Source organism: Ambystoma mexicanum, chromosome 10, assembly GCF_040938575.1.
Source record: "Ambystoma mexicanum isolate Mex_15411 chromosome 10, UKY_AmexF1_1, whole genome shotgun sequence".
NCBI lineage: Eukaryota > Metazoa > Chordata > Amphibia > Caudata > Ambystomatidae > Ambystoma > Ambystoma mexicanum.
Genome location: NC_090932.1, coordinates 1,007,255,779 through 1,007,275,526, shown reverse-complemented (window position 1 = coordinate 1,007,275,526; position 19,748 = coordinate 1,007,255,779). Strand labels below are relative to the sequence as shown.

At 49.8% G+C, this 19,748-nt stretch overlaps 1 protein-coding gene across 11 annotated transcripts in view; it reads left to right on the top strand.

Annotated features, from left to right (window-relative positions):
- Window positions 1-19,748, top strand: part of EIF4G1 (eukaryotic translation initiation factor 4 gamma 1) — a 1,670,216-nt gene that overhangs the window by 864,811 nt on the left and 785,657 nt on the right. For all 11 annotated transcript variants that reach the window (XM_069618798.1, XM_069618805.1, XM_069618804.1 and 8 more), the window contains one exon: window positions 7,159-7,255. In XM_069618798.1, coding sequence (XP_069474899.1) covers window positions 7,159-7,255 — 97 coding nt within the window. The remainder of the gene's footprint in view (window positions 1-7,158; window positions 7,256-19,748) is intronic.

Here is a 19,748-nt window from a genome sequence, read left to right as displayed (position 1 = left end):
GATCCTAGTCGCACTGGCGTGGCCGAGACAGATATGGTACCCAGATCTTCTGGACTTGTCAGCGTCCCCTCCAGTCAAGCGTCCGGCGGTCGCAGATCTTCTTGCCAGAGAAGGAGGCGCAATCCTGCATCATGACCCAGGGTCGCTGAACTTGCTGGCCTGGCTCCTGCAGCGCTAGAGTTTGGAGGATACGATATCCCGGCAGACTGCAAGGAGGTGCTTGCCAGGGCCCGGCCTTCTACACTGAAATGCTACAGACATAAGTGGAAGTGGCTCGCAGTCTGGTGCCGTGCACAGAATATCGACCCTCTCCACTTTACAGCTCCACAGGTGCTGCTGTATTTACTGTTGCTAACCAAAGCAGGGCTGGCGTATGCTTCCATCAAGGTTCATCTGGCGGCTATCTCCCGCTACACCAGAACTCGGGGATGGTCGTCGTGGTCACACGTTTGGTCAAGGAGTTCATCAAAGGACTTTGCTGTTTGTTCCCGCCAGTTGAAGGCTCTGGCCCCTGCGTGGGAGCTCAATGTGGTGCTGACTAGGCTCATGAGTCCACCGTTTGAGCCTATGCATTCGGCACCGCTGACAGTCTTGTCGTGCGACACTGCGATTCTTGTGGCCATCACCTCGGCACGACGAGTGGGAGAGATCCAGGCCCTCTCTTGGAAACCACTGTACTTAACATTCCACGAGACGCGGGTAGTGCTACGGACTCACCCCTCCTTCATGCCCAAGGTGCCGTCAGACTTTCATCTGAACGAGCCCTGCCTGTATTCTTCCGAACGCCTTTGTTGCCAGATGAGAGGACTTTGCACTCGCTGGCTGTGGCTGGAGCGCTGAAGTTCTACGTGGACCGCACGAAGCGTTTTAGGAAGACCTAACAACTGTTTGTGAACTTTGGCACTGTGAACCAAGAGAAGGCCCTCTCCAAGACTTCCATTTCCAAGTGGCTCTCCGGCTGCATCACCCATTGTCACCGGTTGGCAAACAGACGGTTGCCTTGCAGTCCGAGAGCCCATTTGACCAGAGCGATCGCTACAACTAGTGTTTCTGTCTGGTGTGCCCCTGCTGGACATCTGCAGGGCTGCTACGTGGAGGTAGAAGCACACCTTCACGAGATTCTACTGCGTCGACTGGGATTCTAGGGAGGAGTCCAGAGTCGGCCAAGCAGTGCTGCGCAACCTGTTCGCTTGAAGATGTGCCTGGTGAGGAGGTAAGAGATGCTTAATGTTGAGCCTTGCCACCTCCCGTGGTTGTGCATGTGTGTACTGCTATGTATTCATTCTTGAGCATGTGACAAGGCATAAATTAGTTTTCAACAATTGATTAGCAGAGTTTGCTAATTAAATATTTTTTGATTAGCAAACAGACCCATTTGATTAGCAATTTTGTACTGATATTGTTATGTATGTGTCAAGACGTTATTTGTACACACGACATGAGCAACAATACACCAATTCTTTAAATTTCAGCTAGACCTGCAGGTCGGGTAACTTAGTTTACCTATTCAGCTTAAGAGAAATGCACTCGACCCACAGGAACAGAGGACAACAAGTTTAAAATGCGATTTCTGTCAAATGGTGCTTGTTGCTACAAACCCACTTTGTTTTTCACACTGCTGCCTCCCGGAGGCCAGCCTTTCACAGTGAATCTTTTATTTGATATATACTGCAAACAAAGATGTTAAATAAAAGTTTCAAACATCTCTTGTAAATGCTACTCACCCTTCATAAAATCTACTGGACTATGTGAGTGGGCGTAGAGACTTTGCGAGCATAGATGAGTCTGTAAAATGCAAAGCTTAGCTGCATGAATGGACAAAAATAGATATGATGAAAAGGCTCTGAAAACAGTTTGGCCAGTTGTCTCCCACAGGTGGTAATATATAATACAATCAAATAATACAATCATAAGCATAAAGCAAAGCGAGCGCTGGAGGCTAACTACAGTGTTCGGTATTGAAGTAGATCTGTAGATGTACATACTGGATGGAACTACTGATCACTACTTTGCAAAAGCATCAAGTTCGCTTTGTATTCATTATGTAAGAGGCAAGAAAGAAACTAAGCAGAGTGGATTGAGTAGCAGGTAGAGCACTAGGTGGAATTGTGTAGTTCGTGGTCATCTCACTTTCAGGGTACCTGGATAAAGCAACAGGGTGATTAATATAGAATATCAGAGTATGGGTTGAGCACCAGTAGCAAGATGCATGCAACCTGCAGGTTACAGAACAAGGTTTGTCAAAAGCATTTGATTATGTGATCATGTGTATTTTCAAAAGTGTTCACTTGTCAGTATGGTGCATTTTTCATAACAAAATGAAATCTAGTTGATACTGACATTTAGATACCCTAACCTTTACCCAAAAGCATGGAGATGATGCAGTGTTTTACAGTATCGATACTGTCATTATGCATTATGTAACGGCTTAAACTGTAGGAATAGAATTGCATGAATATCTTTTAAGAAAAATATAAAGTTGACGCATCTTTTTGCCAGACAGGATATAGAAAGCTTAATAAAAGTATCATCCCGATTACTTCTTGATTACAATTATTTGAAAAAGGAAAAAATAAATCCTGCCTAGCACTCCCACACATGCCTTTGGCGCTCACGAGTGGAGGAGACGATTACTGCTGCACTTTCTCTGCATTAGCACTTGAAGTGAACAGAGAAAAGCGGGTGAAGAGAGCACCGAGGGTAAGATAGGAATGCAGGGTGAGCTGTGCTTTCATTGAAGAGGGCAACTTAAATAGCTAACTTTGATACACAAGTGTCCATTTGATTAGCAAACCTACAGAATTGCATAGCAAATTGCTATGCGACACCGCTTATTTTATGCCTTGTGAATCCATGCCAGTTGCCATGCTGGAGAAGGAAAAAGTTACTTACCTGTAACTGTTCTCCAGTATGGGTCTGGCATGAATTCACATGCAAACCCTCCTGCCTACCCCTGCGGCTTTTCTCTTGGTCCTACTGCCACTTTACATGCTACCAAATCTGAGGAAGGCTGCCAGAGGAGGGGCTTAGGTAGAGGGCAGTCATTGGCTGGGGGCAGTATGACCCAGAGACCAGTGATTGGTGTTTAGGAGAAAGACAGTTCAGAAGTGAAACTGATTTTTTTCTTTTCAGAGGATTCCCAGCCTGATGACGGGGAATATTTATGAGCATGTGTATCCATGCCAGACCCTTGCTGGAGAACAGTTACAGGTAAGTAACTTGTTCCTTATTGTTTACCTCAATTTGTGTTCTACTAATCTAAAAAGCAACTGCAATAGTATATTACAACACTAGGTTTTACCTGCCTAGAATAGATGTGTGCCATTATTAGTGTTCTTTAGGTGTAGCTGAGCTTGGCCGGCCTGGTGCAATCCTGAGTTAGTGTAATGAGTTCTTGCTTATATTAGACTGTATTCCACTGAGTTGGAAGGCAACTATAATTGTATATTACACCCAAAGGTCTTACCTAGTTCAACTGTTATCCTCACAAAGTAGTTACTGTTCTCTTTAATCTTGTATCCCACTATTCAGAAAAGTATCCTTGTGACAGGGATGGTTGATTGTGATTTCTTTGCGGAGTGTCACTGTGTAACTGACAGGGTCTACTACCCTTGTATTACTGAAAGTCATCAGAAAAGGAACATATTGTTTTACTGCCCATTAATAGGTGTGGCATATACTAAATGTGTTTGATGTTCGGCTACCCTTGAATTACTGTTGAGTATATACTGAAGGTTAATGTTTTGGATCTGTGTACCTTCAAGCATTGTGGTGTTTTTATAAATGTCACACTGACCAGTACTTACCCCAAGACCTCACTTGGACTACTGTTTTTAAATTAAACCTTTATTTGTATAATACTTCTGGTTATAAATGTTTCTATTGAATCCGTGTTATACTACAGGTTGCATAGTTTCCTACAGCTTATTCGTTTTCTGAGCCAGGTCTATGCTTTGGGCTGCATACTTTAAAAGCATTGTGTTGTGTTTTTATAATGTGTTAATGACCAAGTACTTACCCCAAGACTTAAGTTGGCCTAACTATTTATAATCGTTTATTTGTTACTTTTGGTTGTAAGAGTTTATGTTGATGCCTTGGTATACTATAAGTTCTTTGGACTAATGGTGGAGTCTTGTACTGTCTCAGTTGAATTGTTTTACTAAGCTCTTAGTTGGCTTTCGATAAAACTCCTAACAATCCCTCCTTCCCCGCTCTAGCTCTTGGTTCTTACTGCCACTTTATATGCATTACCAAATCTGAAGATGGCCATCAGGGGTGGAGTTTAGTGGGACGAATGTCATTGGCTGGGGCAATATGACCCAAAGTGACAGCAATAGGCTATAGAGATCCTCCAGCTCTTTTGCTGGACTTTAGGACTTTTAATTTTTATCCCGGAGAGAGACCTTTTTTCCGACTCTCATATATTCTTTGATTTGAACACTTTCTTTTGGTTTTGGAGTCTGCCAAACTCAATAGGCTTCATTTTACATTGTGACACACAGCACCTTCAGTGCAGTAGCACAGGGAAGTCTTTAAGATTTCCCCATGGTTTAAATACCTTCTCTTGGTCAAATTTCTGTTTCCAAGAGCAGTGAAGTGAAATTTGACTTTACTTTTTGTAACTTTGTTGGCCCAACACACCCTATCTTACATGGTGCTGGAGGGGTTACTTAGTATCACCTTTGTCTATCTTCTCGTGTAACATTTTTGTTACCCTTTCTGAAAATAATCGCTGGTGGTAGTGGTTTACTTTTTCCTACCATTGCGTGTTTTTACTACGGGCTGCAATTGCAGCTGCAGTATAGAACCCAGGGTGCCCATCTTGTCAAAATGGCCTGATCTTCTTTCTTTGCCATTTCTTGCTGGAAAGGACGTTGTTGAGGTTTACTCTGCGTGCCAAACCAGGTTTGGTTCCTTTGTTCGTTTTGTCTTTGGTGGGGTTCACTGGTGAAGCTCTGCCTCTGGCTCCAGCGTGTCTGGCAGGGCAGGAAGCGAGGGAGGTGTCCAACTCCCTGTGCTTAGTCACCTTCGTTACAGGAATGCACCCAAAGGTGATTGGCCGTCTGGCTGTCCTTGGAGGCCAGCAACCCTGCTGTGTGAGTGACAAGGAATGAATGGTAGAGACTTGCATAAAAGGCAAGGTCTTTTTCAAGGAAGGCAGAGTCGACTACTGGACGAAGGAATCCGAAGAAGCACTTGTAAGAGAAGCTTGCTGCAACCGTTGTTTGCCTGGTGAAGCTCTAATGCAGTGCCAAAGCTCCAAATTCGCCTTGACTAGAGAAGCCCTGCGAAGTACTAGTACTTCCCTTGGGTTGGTGGGACCAATCGACCCCAAGACAAACTGAAAAACCTCTGCTCCTGCGCCAGGGTACAGTAATACCAGAATCGAGTGCATCGTTTCTAAGCCAGACCCGAGCTCCTTGATGATACTCCGGACTGCCTCGAAACAGGGCTGAACAAGCCTGAGCCACCTCAAGAGTGCTGGACCCCGGAACCAAGGAAAGTACACAAGGTGTCCAAGGAAAGTACACAAGGTGTCCAAGAACTGCGCTGGTGCTATTCACGAGAAGCTGAAACTGAATTGCTGCTGATCTGAACTTTGCCCATCGCTGCCGCCGACCTTTGAATCGTAGTGCAGAAGTCCGCAGACGTCCTACATCTTGTCCCCACCACTGAGGCCCAGGAACAAGAGGATCTGCCATACAACAGGAACTGAAGCCAGCTTGAACTAATGCATTCAGAGTTAAGGTACTGTAAACTAAGGGCTACTTACCTCCTTGTTGTGTAGCATTGCTTGCTCTCAGTTCAGTTGCATTGTCTGCCCTTTGCAGTGTTGCTTGCAGCTTTGCCCATCACAAGCCTCCCAGCTTGTGACCCAACAGTGATTTCTTTTTCTACAAAACTCTCTATAAACATTGTGCACTACTTTTTATTTACCTTCAAGAAGTGTCTCGGCTACCATAGACTTTGCGCAATTGACATTGGCTGTCGTGGCTCCCTGAAGACTCTTCAACCTCCGACTTTGTGTTTTGATCGGTCGCCTCCAAAAGTCATACATACTTTACTTGTATAGCTTGGAAAGGGTTAATCTACATTGCATTGGGGGTTCAAAAGTGCTTACCTGTTTGAGAAACTTGTTGACCATTGTTTCTTTCCCTAACCCATTCCTTTTTGACACCAAACTCCGTATTGCTCTGAATGTGCCAGTGATGTATCAGTGTCCTAGTTATTGAAGTCAGCTCAGGGTGTAGGAAGTGTCATCCCTAAAAGGTACCTACTGATTTATTGAATCTGAGTGTGTATTTTGAAGTATATTTGATATGATAGGTTATTATAACGCGTGTAATACCCAGAGGCTTCTAAGCACGGACTTGGGAATCGAACGTGTTGCTCCGTGTCTTGCTTCCAAGGTGAGCACTTTGCCCCCGAGCTATCCTCCCGGATGTTACATTTGTGCTCCCTTCTAAAGAAGCCTTATTCAAACTGACTGTTAAATTAGTTACATTTATAAAGAATTGTTTAATCAAGAAACCTTGAGTGGAAGTGTTATTTGGATACTTGTCACTGTGAAAGTCTGCTACAACCTGACAGCTCACATTGACCCCTCGTGAGACAAGCCTGGCTGCTCAGTCACTCTACCAACTTGTGTAGTATATGCTTATACCAATGGTTGGATTTACTACTGCCAAGAGGACAAGGATGCTGCAGTCTCCCACAGAGTACTGCATACAATCTTGCCTAACAGAAGCAACTAGCGTTTTATAGCTTTAAAGCGAAACTGCTTTAATATTATTGGATTCCTAGCCTGACGTCTGGGACTATTCATGAGCATGTGAATCCATGTACGATCCACGCTAGAGAACATGAGTTACAGGTAAGTTACTTTATCCATCCCCTGTATTTCAAACCTATTGGCCTAGTGGGTCTGGTAGACAATTTATTGGCTGCCATGCCGTGAGCACCAGGTTCCTTGCTACCTTACCCCAGTTAAATACCCTAATGATTCAGGTTCCTGTGGAAACATTGTGTTTAGCAATGTTGGGCCCCAAACCAATGGTCCAGAATTTTCTGGTCATCTCCTGACGGCCTTTTACAGTGTTGCTTTAGATATATATTTTTTTAACCATCAAGTTTTAATTGTTTGCATTTACCCCATAGGGTCGTTCATACGTTGTGCCGCCACAGCAATATTCAGTCCAGCCAGGCGCTCCTAGTTTCTTTCCTGCTGCCAGCCCTACAGAGTACGGAACGTACGGTAAGGACTTTTTGAAAGCGGCCAACATGGGGCATTTTTCTTCATTGTGCTGAGGGAAACTGGTTGACTGGTAGGTTTATTTTTCAGAGGATGTTTAATTTCATACAATGTCACTCATAGGTCACTACCTGATTTGTGCTTTCTCATTGAACAGTTTGTATGTATAGTTTCACCTCATGAATCCATCTTGTATGCTAAATTGGCTTTTTATGCATCCACCCTCCTAGGGATGTGATGTCTTGAACTGATCAATTGCGCTATTGTTGCATTTGAACCCAGCTCTGGAAATGTTTTGCAAAATGTCGACTTTTACTAATTTGTCTGCAGAGCTGTCTTCACAACATTGTTTTCCTGTCTTCCATGGAAATTTCGGAATCCCCTGAATTCCTTTTGTAAACCTACACCCTGATTAAAATGCAGAACAAAACCGCCTCATTAAACTTGTGAGGGAAAATGTAAATCGTAAAAAGTGGTACAGCTCTCCCTTGAAAAAAAAAATCTATTTTTTATTTTATTTATTTAGACTGAATAGGAGCGTGTATCAAACCTTGTTAAAACAAACAGCCCTGTTAGTGGAGTTTTCCTAAAGTCCTACTCGTAGTTGGGTAAGCTGTCCTAGTGGTTTGTAGATCCCCTACTCTTAGTATCATTCTGTACTAACTCAGGCCTTTGGTAGAGTGGCCGAGCAGTATTGGGTAAGAATTAGTGCAGTCCAACTGGTATGGGACTACACAAGACTTATCTGTTGGTTTTAGGTATCCCACCTTTTGATAAATCGCACTCCCAAGGATAGGAAGCTCCCCAAATAATAAAAGGCTAAAATACCCCAAACCCCACAGTAACTTTTTAAATTAAGTTGTTCCAGCTGGTTGCCTTCACGATTAAATCCAGTAGACCCTTGCTACTGGTCCTTGGTTGTGGTGACGAAAGGAAGGATGTCTGGCGGGCTCCTTCAGCAGCACTCAAGAGGGACTCGGCAGCAATAGATTTCCATCGATTCAGCAGCTCTTTGTGGTTTTAGCACCTTATTCTCAGTGGCAAAGAAAAGCGAAAAGCTCTGGTAAGGATTACCTTAATCCCTTCTTCCTGGACTCTGGTGAGGGCACTCTGGACACTTATTTGCTCCTTTAGGGTCCTCTGGATGCCCAGGAAGATCTGTCCGGATTTTTATTTCAGAAGACCATGCTCTCAGTGGTCGAGATACCCCGGGTATTGGGCTTTTACAGCCTTGGAAAGTCATAGCAATCAGGTGATCCATGTCTATTCTTAAACAGGCTCAGCACAGCTGCAGGACTTTACCGGGCACTTCACGGTCAAGAAGGGTCTGCTGGCATTTTCTCTCATCTTCTGCTTCGGATGTTGTCCACTGGTCGCGTCTGCTTAGTCGCAAAATCTTTGGTTTTTATGCAAGTTCCCATTCATTCACAGCCCTAGGCTGTCAATCACCCTGCAAGGTGGCTATCCTCCAGGACAGCCAGCTGGCCAATTCGAACTGGTTTCACTCAGGCACACCCAGAAATAAAGGGCAGGGATGTTTTCAGGACCCTCCCTCACTACCTTTCCAGACACACTGTAGCCTGGAAGGGCTTCAGGGCTGATGCCTGCCAAAGGCAAACACGCAAAGGACTCAAACCTGATACAAACAACTGAAAAAAAGCCCAGAAGAAACGAACAAACGGTGAAAAAAAAAAGTCGGGGGGCCATTATGCGAAAATGGTCACCCTCGGGTGCAGCACTGCAGGTGATCTATTAGCCTTCAGATACATGTCACTAGGTAGTAAAAAAAAGGAAGCAACTCCAAGCAGCCGTTCATGTGAGTTAGTGTAACAAAATGAGACATGAGGAATGGGTTAAAGGAATTACTATGTACCTCCCCACCACATAGTTATGTGCGGGTCTGTTAGGCAAGATTATATGTAGTAACCCAGTGGGGAGACTGCACCAGCCTTGTCCTCTTGGCAATAGGGAGCCCAACCCTTGGTAATAGGTCTGTACTACACAATTTGGTAGATTGACGGCCAGACTTATCTCAAGGGGGTGGGGGGTCAGTGTGAGCTGTAGATGTGCAACATAGAGATTCACAGTGACAAGTATTCAAATACGTTATACACAAGGTTTCTTATTAAAATAATTTTAAGTCAGTTATAAAATAAGCCTTCTTTAGAAAGGGCAATATGCAACAATAAAATACACTTAAATACACTAATTCCGTTTCAGTTTGATAGGTAGATGCCCTTTTGGAATGTCACGCACAATTCCTACACCCTGAAGTGACTTCGATTGCTAGGACACTGGACATTGATATATCACTTTTACACTTAATGCAATACTGATGTTAAAGGTATTTGTACCGCACATCGTCACCAACATAGTTGGTCCCCAGGCGGATCTGCAAACGAGAAGGCGGGATGGGTTGGTTATGGTGAAGAGGGAGTAGGATAGTGAGTGGTGTTCTGTTGGCAGCTTCATCTTGGTATACACCGTGCGCTGAGCTTTGGTGCGTGTATCAGAGCGATGTCAGTCCTCGTGTGCTGATGGTGCGGCTTATGGGTTGTGGTTTGGTGAAGTGCAGGCAGCTTGCGGTGCGAGAGGTAGTTGTGTGTTTTTTGAGTGAGATAAGTATGCAGAAGGTTTGAACTTTTTGTTTAGTGGGTTATGTTTTGCAGCTAATCTTCACAGTATGGCTGCCTACATTTCGGGAATCCTGCCTGGTGGGGAGTGGCTTTGTTTCCACAGTAAGCTCAGTTTCGTCATACAATGAACAGATATGTATGCCACACAAGTGTGAGTTCCCGTAAAGTCGTGAAGAGGTCTGGCCATCACAATAAACTGTCTCACCATACAGCATGCAAAGAGTTGTGCACAGTGGGAGAAATGTTGCGGGTTTTAGCGCAGCCCACTCCCTGTTGTATTCTAATGAACTGAGTATAATGTGACTGGTGAGTCTATTCTCCTCCAGTATTGTGGCACGGGTTGGGTGACCCTTTTTCCCTGCTACCTATGAATTGGTCTGTTGGTGCTATAGTTACGGTAGAGGGCCAGGATGCTATGGGTGAGTCGTCTGAGTGTTTCCGTCTCGGTCTCTGTATTCAGTTTGTGTCCTCTTGTGGGCATCTTTCTCCAGCATGGGGTCTGGCATGGATTCACATGCTCATGAATATTCCCCGCCGTCAGGCTGGGAATCCTCGGTACAGAAAAAAATCAGTATCCGTTTCGTTTCGGATTTGTCTTTCCTAGTAGTAACCAATCACTGATCTCTGGGTCATACTGCCCACAGCGAATGACTGCCCTCTCCCTAAGCCCCGCCTCCGGCAGCCACCCCAGATTTTTACCGCATGTTCAAGTGTTGGGAGTCCTCGTGCTGTAGCTCTCGCTTTTGCTCCGTTTTCACTTTTTCAAAAGGAATTTCTCATTTCTCATTTTTCAGTTAAATTGAGCCTCAAGCTCCACCGTCTTTACATCTGATCAACGGGGACCCGTTTCGGAAGTTTCTATGCCCCTCAAGGGTTAAGATTTCGTCGAACTACGCTTTTGGAGGATTCCAGAAGTTTGAGGCCTACTCCGAACATTGCCCAGGAGAAAAGGGAGCTCGATGCCCGGGAAACTGTTCAGGGCCTTCCCTGGATGCCAGCTGCAGAACGTGTTAAAGGAAGACGAGCATTCCTTATGCCTCTACTGTCTTCACGAGGACAAAACGTACGTCGAGGAGGACTGCGTTTTGCGAGAACATGTCGGAGCGTAACATGAGGGACCGCCATCTTCATCTCGCCAACTGGCTGGAGGGAAAGAGCCCGTCGGGTGAGAAGAAAAAGAAGAAATCCGAGCAGTCTTCTAAGTCCTGTGAGGGCGCCCCGGCGACGGGGGCCCAAAAAAAGGCTAAGCACCACGGGCACCGGGAACGCCGAACGGTCAGGCTCCTCGGCTGCCAGGCAGGGCGCACCCTCCCGGCGCCATCGACCACGAGCCAACGCTCTGGTTCGGGTAAGAGGAACTCCGAGAACCCGGCCAAGCTTCTGGAGAGGCCCCGGTCAATCTCGAAGATTTCGGCTGAGGGGGAACGAGGCGGGGAGCCCTCCCCCAAGGTGAAGGCCACAAGCACGCAGTCGGTGACAAAGGGCCTGATTCACCCAGCCAAGGCCTCTATCGAGGAGGTCGCAGCAACCCTGGAGCAGCCTGCGGAGGTTACACCTGTGGTAGCGGTTTTGGGGCCCAGAGTCTCCCTGCCACCTCGGGGGGAGGCATCTTTCAAGCCCATCGAAAGAACCCCCACGAAGCCCCCGGCGGAGAAAGAGGGGGGGGGCAGTGGCTGTCGTGGATTCAGACACAACCTCCGAGGAGGAACTTGTCGAAGCCCCGAGAGCCACGACGCAGGCGTGGAGGAGGACCAGCCCGTCGAGAGGCATCCCGACGAGGGGGGACGACGGAAGCGACGGCGGCACCGACGGGACCCCAGACCAACCATTGCGCCCATCGCAGCCAGTGCCGCAGGACAACTCGGCGGACATTTTGATGGCAATTCAATCCTTATGCTCTGAAATAAGGACTAGATTGCCGTTACCCCTGACGGAGGAGCCGGAGCCAGGCCTGACGGAGGAGCCTGGGGCAGGTCCGTTGGGAAGTCCACCACCCAAGAGGAGAAGAACACTTCCTCCTGCACCCTTCCAGCCCTCGAGGCCTGCTCAACCCTCCTCCCCGTCCACGGTCCGCGGGGATGACAAGGCCACGACGGGCACGGACGAGGGCGGAGGGGTGGATCTCCCATCGCCCCCGGGCTTCCCGCCGGATGAGATTGGATCCTTCCATGCGATCTCCAGGGCATCCAAGCTTTTCCAGCTCTGCCCCGAAGAAAGGGGGGGGTTCCACTATCAGCGTCGAGAGACCAAGAGGAAGACTGTCCTCGCGGTACCTCTACTGGATGACATCTGGGACGAGGGGCTCTCCCTCCAAGATCCCCTCCACGACGCCAGCAAAATGGGACCGATACGAAAAGAAGTACCAGGTCCCCAACGCGGCCCCCCTGCCTTTGAGCACAGCTGACCCTGGATTCAGTCGTCTCGGCGGCGGCCAGGAAGAAGGTGGGGGGGAGGGGGCAAAATCGGCTTAAGGCGATGGATTTCCACCAGGACGCACGAGTCAAAGTGTTGGACATGCCCTTCGACGGGAACAACCAGTTTGGGAAGACAATCGATGAGTCCCTGCAAGCCATCAAAACGGAGACAGTCCGGGCCCTGGGAGTTCTCCAGCAAAGGCGGCCGTCCTTTCGGATCACCGGAGGCAAGCAAGGGGCCTCCAAAGGTTCCGACAGCGGCTCCTCTACCTACCGTCAAGTGGCACGTTCCTCGTCGCAGGAGGCCTTTAGAGGACGGGGCAAGTCTGGAGGTTCCCGCCGTCGTCGCCAGGGAGGTCAAGGTGGCCTCGAAACAGGACTGAACCGACCGTGGCATCGGGCCCGCACTGAAGCACCCCGGTGGGAAGCCGGCTGGCGAAGTTCGTCAGCATGTGGGAGCCCATCTCCACCAACCGTTGGGTGCTGGATGCCCTGGCCCAGGGGCACGCCCTCGAGTTTCTAAAGAAGTGCCCTCGCATGCCACCTGTGGCCAGGAAGGAAAACCACATACCCCAGCTGCTGCTGGAGGTAAGGGCGATGCTCAAAGGTGCCATCGAGCTCGTCCCGTAGAGACTTCGGGGCTCCGGGGTCTACTCAAGATACTTTCTCGTGAAGAAGACAGGAGGTTGGCGTCCCATCCTGGACCTGCGGCGACTGAACAAGTACATCAAGGCTCAGAAGTTCCGGATGGTCACCCTCCAGCACGTGCTGGGACAGCTGGAGGAGTGAATTTCTTGTCGTCGTTGGACTCAGAGGATGCCTACTTCCGCATCCCCTTTCTAAAAGGACACAGAAGTTCCTCAGGTTCGTGGTCCAAGGACGGCAGTACCAGTTCAAGGCCCTCCCGTTTGGATTAAAGTCGGCACCCAGGGTATTCACCAAGTGCCTAGCACTGGTGGCGGCGTGGCTACGCCTGCAAGGGATCCACGTCGATCCCTACCTGGACGACTGTCTCATCCGAGCAAGGACAAGGGAGCTTGCCGTAGAACAAACAGCGAGGACCGTCCAGCTACTCACGGACCTGGGGTTCTCCAACTTTCCCAAATCCCACCTGGTCCCTTCGCAGGTCGCCCTGTTTCTGGGAGCCAAGCTAGGCAGTGGCACGGCTGGCCTCGTCGTCCGATGAAAGCCATGCTGGGCAAGGTGCAATGCCTGCTAGCCACGGATGTGGCCAGGGTAAGATCCATCAAATCCCTTCTCGGGATGATGTCCTCCTGCAAATATCTGGTACGCCTGTGCGGACTTCGGATGCGTCCACTGCAGGAGTACCTCGACGCACGCTGGATCCAAGCGACGGGCAGCTTCGAGGACAGGATACCGCTCAACGAGACCTTCCCACAAGCTATCCGGTGGTGGGGCACCCGCACTCATCTGACGGCGGGCGCAGACTTTCAGACCCCAGCTCACCAGGTAACGGTGACGGATGCCTCCCTGGAAGGGTGGGGAGCGTATACCGGAAAGCTCCACGCGAGAGGCCTTTGGCTCCCGGCGGAGAAACAACTTCATATCAACATTTTGGAGCTCCGTGCAGTGTTTTGGGCCCTCAGGTCCTTTCTTCCGTCCCTCAAGGGCAAGGTGCTGAGGATCTTCACCGACACCACCACGATGTTCTACATCAGGAAGCAGGATGGAACCAGATCCCCAGTCCAAGGAATCCCATGATCTGTGGCACTGGGCCGTCGACCAGGGGATGTTTCTGGTACCTTTTCATCTGGCAGGGATAAAGAACACCATCGCTGACTCACTCAGCAGGGAGCTGCGCTCGTGCCATGAGTGGGGAGCTACGCTAGGATCAAGTGGATCGACTCTTCAGGCTCTGGGGCAGACCCCAGGTCGATCTCTTCGCGACAGCGACTAACTCCAAGTGCCAGAGGTTCGCCAGCAGGTTCCCCCAACTGAGGAGCATGGGCGATGCTTTCTCGTTCCCCTGGGTAATCCTGTTCCTCTATGCTTTCCCGCCGTTGCCACTGCTACTCCGGCTCGTCAACCAGCTCAAGAGGTCCCGGTGCAGGATGATGCTCATCGCACCGGGGTAGCCCAGACAGATCTGATTCCCGGACCTTCTGGACTTGTCGGCGTCCCCACCAGTCAAACTGCCCGTGGACGCGGATCTTCTCTCCAGAGAAGGAGCCGCCATTCTTCATCACGACCCGAAGTCGCTGAACTTGCTGGCCTGGCTTCTGCAGCACTAGAGTTTGGGGGGATACGATATTCCGGCCGACTGCAGAGAGGTTCTTGCAAAGGCCAGGGCGTCCTCAACTCTCAAGTGTTACGGACACAAATGGAAGAGGTTCTGTTTGGTGCCGGGCACAGAAGATTAACCCTCTACGGATTACGGCCCCTCAAGTACTGCCGTACCTACTGTTGCTGGCCAAGGCTGGACTAGCTCACGCCTCCAACAAGATAAATCTGGCTGCCTTCTCCAGATACACCAGTACATCCGGACGGGTGCCTTGTGGTCTCATCGCCTGGTGAAGGAATTTATGAACGGACTATTCCGCTCGTTCCTGCCGGTGAAGGCCCCAGCCCCGGCGTGGAAGCTCAACGTGGTGCTGACTACGCTCTGGGGACTCCATTCGAACCTATACATACAGCACCATTGAAGTTCCTATCATGGAAAACAGCTTTTCTTGTGGCCATCACCTCCGCACGGCGCGTGGGAGAGATTCAGGCCCTATCTTGCAAGCCTCCATACTTGACTTTTCACTACACGAGGGTGGTGCTCAGGACACACCCCTCCTTCATGCCCAAGGTGCCGTCGGACTTCCACCTCAACGAGCCCTTGGTGTTACCAGTGTTCTTCCCGTCGCCTTCGTCGCTGGCCGAGAGGACTTTGCACTTGCTGGATGTAGCTAGAGCGCTGAAGTTCTACGTGGACCGCACAAAGAGTTTTCGGAAGACGTCACAGCTTTTTGTGAACTTTGGACCTGTGAATCAAGCGAAGGCTCTCTCAAAGGCTTCCATTTCCAGATGGCTCTCTGGCTGTATCATCCACGGTCAACGGTTGGCAAACTGACCGCTGCCCGGCCGTCAGAGCCCATTCAACCAGAGCGATCGCTGCTACCATGGCGTTCTTGTCTGGTGTGCCCCTGCTGGACATCTGCAGGGCTGCTACGTGGAGGTCGACGCACACCTTCACGAAATTCTACTGCGTCGATCAGGATTCCAGGGAGGAGTCCAGGGTCGGCCAAGCAGTGCTGCGCAACCTGTTCGCCTGAAGGGCCTGGTGAGGAGGTAAAAGTTGCTTAATTTTGAGCCTTTTGCCACCTCCTGTGGTTGTGCATGTGTGTACTGCTATGTAATCTTATTTCTGATGTTTGTTAATCTGCTTAGAATCCCATGCTGTGCATAGGTCCGACATCCAGTGGTCACTGCGGAGTATTGCATTTTGTTTTTCGTAGTCGAAAAGGGACGTCGACAAGGCGTGTCTGAAATACTATCCCTATAGTGACGTGCGTTGTACCCACAATCGCTCACGCGTCTAGGTCCCTCAGATTGGTTTTTTCCGCCCAGCTACTGGTCGCCTTTACGCGGAGCTCCTCGAGAGACATTGCAGATTTCATCTCCTCGACCTTTGGTCGTTTTCCTATTTAATATATAACACATTGATCCCTCCCTCGACGCAGTTGTGAAGCTGTCTCCGCCGAGCAAGATCTTCGACGGAGGGGACGAGCGGAGGAGATCCTTCGGCGTTGCCGAACACGTGGCCTGGCCTCGCAGGCCAAATACAGTAGGGAGAGTGGGGTCGTGGGACATCTCTGGTTCTTTTCTGAGAATGCCTTTCCTTTTCCCCTTCCTTTCCCTTGGGGTCGTTATCACGATTTATTGCCTCGGCTATGGAGAGGACACCCTTTAGGTTTTGCCCGCGTTGCAAGGGCAAGTTTACTTGGAAGGACAAGCATTCACGGTGTAACCGCTGCTTGCCCCTCGATCACAAAGAGGAGGGTTGCACGGCTTGTCGGCTTCTTAAGCCAAAGACTCTAAAAGACCGTAGGGTCAAGAGTTGGGCGGCCTACGCGATGTCTAAGGCCGATTCTTCACCCGCCGCTGCTACCACCGACAGTGATGAGGAACGTGATAACACGACCTCCGCTACGGAAGTCGTAGACCCCTCTAAAGAGCGCTCGCGCTCTTCGTCGTCTGTCCCCGGCCCCGACTGGCTCGGCGCACGCCCTGCTTATGGGGATGAACACCCCGGCGACACTGACGCACACGATACCACACATAAGCACACAACCCATGGCTCTTCTTCGTCGAAGACGAAGAAAGCATCAGCGCCCAAGGAGACGCAGGTTCCACCGGCGGCCTCCTTGGACCGTTCAGGTTCGAAGCCCCTCTCGCAGCTGCGACCAGCGACTGGGCTTTCGGCAAATAAGGGCGCCGCCCCCAAACCATCAGTCGGCGTGCACGCCGCCAGAGAACGATCGACACCCGTAACGTCGAAACCACAGCCCTCCGCTGACAAACGAGTCACAGAGAGCTTGGCGAGGATCGTTGTAGCCGACGCCCAGTGTACGCCGAAAGACACGCCGAAAAAGCCCGAAGAAAGACAGGGACTACCCCCTTCAGTCGGGGGGGACCCCCAGCACACCGGAAGGCTTTTCGGAATGCGACGGGACACTTTCCTCCACGTTATGGGAGAGGTCGAGCCGTTTTCAGCTAGATGACACTAATTTTCCCCCGCTAGACCGCTCACGGGTACCCCATGAAACCATGGAAAGGCTCCATCTCTGCATGGAAAGAATGGAGAGGTTTATGAAGACCCAGAACCCTCCCACTCCCAAGAGAACAAGAGAAGGGCCTCAGGAGGACCCCAGGGCCAAATATCCGAGACTATTCAATCCCCAGCAGGACACAGCCTCAGATTTCCATAATGTGTATGACCTCACTGACATGGTAGGAGAAGGCTTCGGAGAAAATCCAGAAGAAGGACCTTCTCATCCCTGGCAATCCCCATCAGTATATTCGGACACTGATGTCCTGAACCTAAATCCTCCTGACGATTCACCTGTTAGAAACACGTCTCCCATTGATGATCAGCCCACATTCAATGCCCTGTTGCGCAGAGCAGCAGCACATTTCGAACTGGACACTGGGGAGATCTCTCCTGAAATAGACTTTGTGGAAAGAGTAATTAAGGAGAAACCCCCGGTCAGCCAGACCATTCCCCTCCTCACTTCAGTGAAGAGAAGAATCATCCCTTCGCTATCCACACCCGCACTAATCAGAGGAGTTAATCCAAGAATTGAAAAACTTTTCACTCCTTCACCCTCAGACCCGCTGTACATCAGGGGACATTCCATTCCAGATTCCCTTGTAGTAACTAATACAAGGAAGAGGGCAGGGGTGCCGCTGTCCACCAGCGAGGCACCACCTGACAAGGAGGGCAAGAGGTTATATGCCCTTGCAAAGAGAGTCACATCTTCGGCTGCCTTTTCGGCAAGAATTGCGAACAACAATTCTTTGCTAGCTACGCGGACGCGCAGTGGGCCAAACTGTGCAAAGACGCCGAAGAAGCGCCGGAACCACTACGTACACGCCTGCTATCAACTATTGGCGAAGGAACCCAGGTCAACCAGAGTATTGTAAAGAACTCTCTGGATGCTGCAGAGACAGCGGGACGTTCCCTGGTTCATGGAATACTACTAAAACGCCATGTATGGCTGCGCAACTCAGGGTTCAAACCGGAGACACAGGAGTCTTTAATAAATAAACATGTTGAAGACTCAAACCTCTTCGGGAAAGCGGTGGATGAGGCTCTGGAGATGGCTAAAAAAGAGTTCGATACTATCAAAACTCTTGACCAGATCTCTAAGCCCACTACCAGACGCGGCTATGGCAACAAACGCTTTTTTCGTGGCCAACGCCAACAGCAGAATCAGCAGCACCCTGCCACCAATTACCAGACCAATAGTGGGCAGTACAGCCAAAGAGGCCAGCGTCGTGGCAAAGGGAGAGGTCGGGGGTCCACCCCAGAGGCTCCCAAGCCCCCAACACCAAGTGACACGAAGATTCGCGTCCCCTCCCATGCAACACCGGTCGGGGGCCGGATAACATCCTTTCTTCCAGCATGGGAGGGAATAACGTCAGACCGCTGGGTACTTTCCACCGTAGCCCACGGGATACTGCATCGAATTCAACGATTCCCCAACATACAGACCCCCGAGGGGATGACGCATGACACCGGAACACCTTGCCATCCTTCTCCAAGAAGTACAACAACTGCTGGAAAAAGGAGCCATAGAGGTCGTGCCTCTATCTCAGGTAACGGAAGGTATTTTTTCAGTGTACTTCCTTGTACCCAAAAAGGATCTAACCATGCGCCCTGTATTAGATCTTCGCCCAGCGCACAAGTTTATCAAACCCCAGAAGTTTCGTATGGTGACCTTACAGGAAGTGATCCCACTGATATCACAGGGAGATTACATGACAACATTGGACATGAAAATGCATACGTTCATATTTTAATGTTGCCAGCGCACAGAAGATACCTCAGGTTCATGATAGAGGGCAAACACTACCAGTTCAGAGTGCTACCCTTCGGCATAGCATCGGCACCAAGGGTATTCACGAAGGTACTGGCAGTGGCAGCGGCCCACCTGCGCAGGTTGTCCATCCCAGTTTACCCTTACCTCGACGACTGGCTCATAACCGGGGATTCTTACGTAACATGCTTCTCCAATACCCAAAAGACTGTAGACCTTTTGTTCCAGTTGGGCTTCTCCATCAACGAAAAGAAGTCCAGCCTAGACCCCAGCCAAATCAAACTATTCCTAGGGGCTCTAATTCAAACAAAGGACGGCCTCGTCTTCCCCTCCAACGAGAGGGTCCAAAACATGCTGTTTCAGATCCCTCAATATGTGACCGGTCGAGAGGGGACGGTACGCAAAGCAATGCGCTTGCTAGGCATGATGGCGTCGTGTATTTATTTGGTACCTCACGCGCGCCTGCACATGCGCCCTATGCAAGAGTGGCTCAGCAGCCAGTGGTGTCAGGCCAGCGGGCTATGGGACGATCTAGTGGTGGTCTCGCAGGCCTTGGTTCTCTTTCTACGGTTGTGGACAAAGGAAAACCTGGAAAGAGGGAAACCCTTTGCCACACCCGCGGCGGAAGCCACTCTAACCACAGACGCATCTCTCACAGGATGGGGGGGGGCTCACCTATCCCATCAGACTGCTCACGGAGTGTGGACTCCGAACGTAGCTTCCAAACACATAAATCTACTGGAGCTACTAGCTGTGTTCAAGGCGCTAAAAGCCTTCCAGGAACACCTACAGGGCAAGACTGTGTTGGTCCTTACAGACAGCACCACAGCCATGTACTACATCAACAAGCAGGGGGGCACCCACTCTCGACTGTCCAAACTGGCCCAAAATATATGGAAGT